The following is a 5,491-nucleotide window of genomic DNA, read 5'->3' on the forward strand; positions in this document are numbered from 1 at the left end:
GACAAAAATCGTGCACCTTGGATGAGGACAGTGTGGGGGGTAAGGGCAGAGGGTGGGGTGGGAACCAGGTGGAGGGGAGCTATGGGGGGAAAAAAGAGGAACAACTGTAATAATCTGAACAATAAAGATTTAATTAAAAAAAAAACACCAAGAGTGGACACCACAGTTAAGGTAGAAGAAGCCAGGGAGCCTAAGCAAAGGACAGGAAACAGCTGGAACACTTTATCAACAAGAAAACATCGACCTGAACTCTGGTGTTACATAGAAAGCTGGTTCTGAGGCAGCACCACAGAGAAAAATCTTCAAGACACACACAAGTGTGTGCATGTGTGCACGTATACACGGAAGACAACATGTACAGTGTGACCCTATTTGTGTACATGAGTGCGTGTGTGCGTGTGTGCATGCGCACAGGGAGCACAACATGCACAGAGTGATCTATTAAAGGAACAGGGCAGCTTTATACGAGCACACATGTATAATCCTATATAATAAAAGGCCAGCGACCAGAACAACCAGAACGACCGATCGACCAGTCACTATGAGGTGCATTGACCTCCAATCGGTCCCTCCCCACAGCCCACAGGCTCTGACTGCTGGATGACCAACGGGGAACCACGGGGGAACCAGGGTGGTTGGCGGCAGAGCGGGACTGGGGACTGGCAAGCAGGCCAAAGGCAGACCTCTTGGTCCCTCCCCGTGGCCCGCAGGCTCCAATCTGGCAAACGGAAAACCACGGGGAAGGAACCGGCAGGGCAGCACTGGGGACTGGCTAGTGGGTGGAAGAGAGCCCTGATCACAGGCTAGGCCTAGGGACCCTACCCATGCACGATTTCATGCACTGGGCCTTTAGTATATTATATTTAAGTGCACAGGGAAATGGTCTAGAACAGTGGTTGGCAAACTGCGGCTTGCAAGCCACATGGGGCTCTTAGGCCCCTTGAGTGTGGCTCTTCCTAAGCCTTAAGAGTACCCTAATTAAGTTCATAACAATGTACCTACCTATATAGTTTAAGTTTAAAAAATGTGGCTCTCAAAAGAAATTTTAATCGTTGTACTGTTGATATTTGGCTCTGTTGACTAATGAGTTTGCCGACCACTGGTCTAGAAGAATACAACTGCTGACAGTGGTTCCCTCTCGGAAAGATTGGGAGATAGTCACTGAACATTTGCTTTTTACCATTATTCTTCTGTACTTTCGAAAAGCACACATTCATTCACATATTACATATTTTTGAAATAATTTTAAGACTGGAAAACACAACAATGTGGATAAATCTCCCAGACACAACAATGAGCAAGAGAAATAAGACATAGGGAATGCATAGGTCAAGTTCAAAGGCAGCCCTATGACCTGCATCCAGGCCCTAAGGCACTGAGGGCACTGAGTCCTGGGCAGAGCAGAAAGGCCAGGCACACGCACACCCTTGTGTGGCGCATTACTGTGTGCTACGCATCAGATTTTTAAGGATAAAACTGGTTGAAACACACCAAAATGCTATGCACAATAGGATGTGGTAACTGAAAGGGGCATTTTTTATTTCTACGTTTCTCATTTTACCAAATTCCCTAATACGTATTTTCTTTAAATAAAATACTTTGTTACTTAACACACACAAAGAGAACAGATTCATATAAGTTTTAAAATGAGAAAACTGTGCTCATATCAGTTACCTGAAACCTACCTAAATGTTTCCTTCCAGGTAAAATGCGGGTAATCACACAGAGGCTGCTAGGGAGCACCAAGTAACCTGCACCTTCCAGAGGACTTACCCCAGAGTGGGCAGAGATGAGAGGGGAGAAGGGAGCCGGACTCCAGTGTCCACTTGGGTCTGGATCCCTGTGACAACTTCTTGGCTTCCCGCTGGCTTTGGGGTCCTGTCTAGGGGCAGCATGTGGTCAACAGCGAGCATGACATTAACCCCTGGATCTAGCAACAACAGCAGAAAAAAATGTTTTCCATTTGCAAGCAACCCTGCTGAGACAAAGCTCTTCATTTCCCAGTGACTCAAGGGCATGAGGGAACAGGAGATAACCTGATCTACTAAACTCTATCTGCCCCACGTTCAAAGCCTGTCCCAGATCCGGTCACCTCTAGCCACCTCACAGACACCCAGTCCAGGCCAGCATCCTCTGCCCACCCTGTTGTATTGCCCTGGGCCCTGCACTTGGCCAGCATGATCTCACTAACACCACAGTTGGATCAGGTCCCTCATCGGCCCACAGCCCTCCAAGGGCTCCACTCTGACTCAGGATAAAAGACACCATCCCTAAGATGACCACACAGCCCTGTGACCTGACTCCTGCTAGCCTTCCAGAACTGCACCCAGCCCGCCTGCCCACTGAGGGCAGTGAGAAGGCTGCCAGGGAGTGTGTGGGGTACAACTCCTTGCTCCTTGTCAAGGGAAGATGAGCACCCAGGAGGCTTCAGAGTGCCCTACTCCTTCCCCATTCAACTAGAGCTAGAGCTGCTGCCATAGCCCTGAGCTCCACGGTAGGAATCACTCAGGGCAGGAGCCGTGAGCTTAGTCCTCACTGGACACTCACAAAGCCATAGAGTGTGACTCGGGGCAGGTGTGGGAGTAATCTTAAATGTTAAATTAGCCCAGCCAGCATGACTCAGTGGTTGAGCATTGACCTATGAACCAGGAGGTCACAGTTCTATTCCCAGTCAGGGCACGTGCCTGGGTTGTGGACTCAATCCCCAGTGTGGGGTATGCAGGAGGCAGCTGATCAATGATTCTCTCTCATCACTGATGTTTCTATCCCTCTCTCCCTTCTCCTTTACTCTCTGAAATCAATAAAAAAATATATTTTTTTAAATGTTAAAAATAAAAGTACAGGGGCGTTGGTCAGTGTGGCTCGGTTGGTTAGAGCATCGTCCCGTATACTGAAAGTTTGTGGGTTGAATTCTTGGTCAGGGCATAGACCTAGATTGTGGGTTTGATCCCCAGTCAGAGCACCTATGGGAAGCCAAATCAATGTTTCTTTCTCACATCAATCGTTCCTCTCTCTCTCCCATCCCCTCTCTCTAAAATCAACAAGCACGTCCTCAGGTGAGAATTGAAAAAAAAATTAAAAGCACAGTGATTGCCCTGGCCAATATTCTCAATGGTTAGAGGGCTCGATTCCTGGTCAAGGGCTCGTACCTGGGTTGCAGATCCAATCCCCGCCCTCCAGTCGGGGTGTGTGTAGAAGGCAACCAACCAATGTGTCTTTGTCACATCAATCTTTTTTTCTATCTCTCTCTCCCCTCTTTCTCCCTTTCCCCTTCCCTCCTCCCTTCCACGCTCTATAAAATCAATGAATATATCCTCAAAAAAATATCCTCACTCCTTGGGTGAGGATTTTTTTATAAAAAATGCAGTAATTAACAAGATAAAGAAATCCTACAGTGATTGTTTTACATCAGGTTAACTTGATATGCTACATCAGACCTCAAACTACATAAAGCTACAGAGACTTATTTACAAAAGACAATTAGCTATGGCATCATATATACAGGCCTGTGGGAACTTATGACAGGCACGTGGGGAAGTTCTGGTCCTTTCTCTGCTAACACATTAGTGGGATACACATGTCCTGTCCCCAGGAAACACTGAAGGCCCATCAGAAACAGAGGAACACAGAATCCACACACACACACAATCCCCAATCTCTCCCCCTCCCACCTGACACACCCAAGCCCCAGCTCCCTCCTGTCCCCAGTGGAGGTTCAGGCAGGCTCCTTGGAGGAGACCCCAGGCTCACCCTCAGCCGTGCTCCAGCCCTGCAGGGGGTCCACGGTCGTTTCCCCAGGCTCACTCCGGTTTCCCATGTCCAGGCGGCTGACCAGGTCTGGCAGTGGTAAGGAGCCCTCATTTACAAGGTCCATGCAACGGTAAAAACCAGGGATCAGGAAAGTGATGTTCTGGAAAACAAACAGCAGTGCTCAGAACAGGAGAGAATCCAGACCTGCTGCACCACCCACCATCCCTTCTGGGGGGGAGGGGGGCATGGAAACAAGGTGCCCAGTCTCTGGGGTATCATTCCTCCAGGTGAGGGAGACCGAGTCAGATTTCCCTGAAAGGCCTGAAATCCTCTAATGCTCAACATGGAATTCATGACTTTTTGCCTTTTTCTTGTGTAAAGAGAAAACTAACACACTCTGAAGCTAATTATTCAGATATCTACACATTTTCTGAATTTGCCCCATGTTCTCCTCAGGCCTGGGAGCCCATGTTTACAAGCTTCCTACTCCAATGTCCTGGCATAAAAGGACAAAGGGCCTCGGGCAGTAGGATACTGACCCCCAGAATCTAGCAGGGGCCTGTGCTGCACCAACCATGGCCCCAGTGTGAGAGTCCTGGGCCCAGAACTGCAAGGACAGACACCTTCTCTGGTCTGCATGTGGCCCTGACTCCCGGGCTGCCCTTGGTCACGTGAATCCAGAACATGCTCTTACCCACACACACCCTCCCTGAAGGGACCTGCTGTCCTCAACACTCCCGTGAAATCCCTTGTCCAAAAATCATGCCAACTAAGTCTCCATTAACTTCAACTGAACCATGAGCCCAGGGAGGACATCACCCCTAGCCAACACCACATGGAATAGAATGGCTGTTCCACTTACAATTCAGCTCAAAGGACCGATTTATGACCAGAACACATGATTGTCACTTGGGCACTAAGTTTGAGGAGGTTTTTTGCAATAACTGGCACAGGACCACTCAGTAGTCTTGGTAAGAAAAAAGGGGTAGTCAGCACCCCTGGAGCCTGGCCCCTGGTGTGTGGAGACTTCTACCTCCCATGTGTAAAGAACTGAAAAAAAAGCTCAACCAAGGAAGAAGGTCACAGAAATACCTTCCTTTGAACAGCAGACTTCCCCAATAATCCCCAGGGCTGTCAGGGGAGAAGCAGACAAGCCCTGACCTGAGGGTTCAGAGCAAATGCCCACAGCTGTGACACACACCCTGGTCCAGTCTCTTAGACCAGACTCGATAGGGATGAAGCTTTGAGGCAAGAGCTCCTTCCCTCTGCTGGGGTGGCTCTGGAGATGGTCCAGAGGGTCAGAATGCTCAGTGGGGTCTAGAAAAATCAAGCAGGGAAGTGGTACCATGAGCAAGAAATCCCTCTCAGCCCGCATGCCCCCAGTGAAGCCAGCAGCCGGACTGGAAGACGTGGATGCACAGGGCCAGGGACCAATGCACACCTTCACTGTGAGACCCAGACCAGCTTCCTCACAGGGAGTGGCCAGCCATGCAGGGAGAGCCCACCTTGCCCAGGAGCTCCGTCCTCCCATAACCGAACAGCATCAGTGCAAAGCTGTGATTGATGCCGTAGATGGTCCCGTCCGACAGGAGGGTGATAAGGCCGCTGATGGTGGAGAACACCCAGATGGACGCTGAGTAACCTTGCTCAGGGGCCCCCTGGCCGGCTTCTGCCTCCTTGCTATTGGGCTTAGGTTTCAGCTTTAAGCTCAGAGGGAAGGTGGTACCATCCTTGGCTCTTC

At 49.7% G+C, this 5,491-nt stretch overlaps 1 protein-coding gene across 1 annotated transcript in view; it reads right to left on the reverse strand.

Annotated features, from left to right (window-relative positions):
• The window catches only part of PASK (PAS domain containing serine/threonine kinase), a 31,068-nt gene that overhangs the window by 16,823 nt on the left and 8,754 nt on the right, over positions 1-5,491 (reverse strand). The window contains exons 7-9 of the mRNA XM_015561815.1: positions 5,256-5,487; positions 3,751-3,910; positions 1,774-1,930 (exon numbers count right to left, since the gene is read on the reverse strand). Of these exons, the coding sequence (XP_015417301.1) occupies positions 1,774-1,930; positions 3,751-3,910; positions 5,256-5,487 (549 nt within the window). The remainder of the gene's footprint in view (positions 1-1,773; positions 1,931-3,750; positions 3,911-5,255; positions 5,488-5,491) is intronic.

The sequence above is a fragment of the Myotis davidii genome, unplaced genomic scaffold (genome assembly GCF_000327345.1).
Source record: "Myotis davidii unplaced genomic scaffold, ASM32734v1 scaffold370, whole genome shotgun sequence".
Lineage (NCBI taxonomy): Eukaryota > Metazoa > Chordata > Mammalia > Chiroptera > Vespertilionidae > Myotis > Myotis davidii.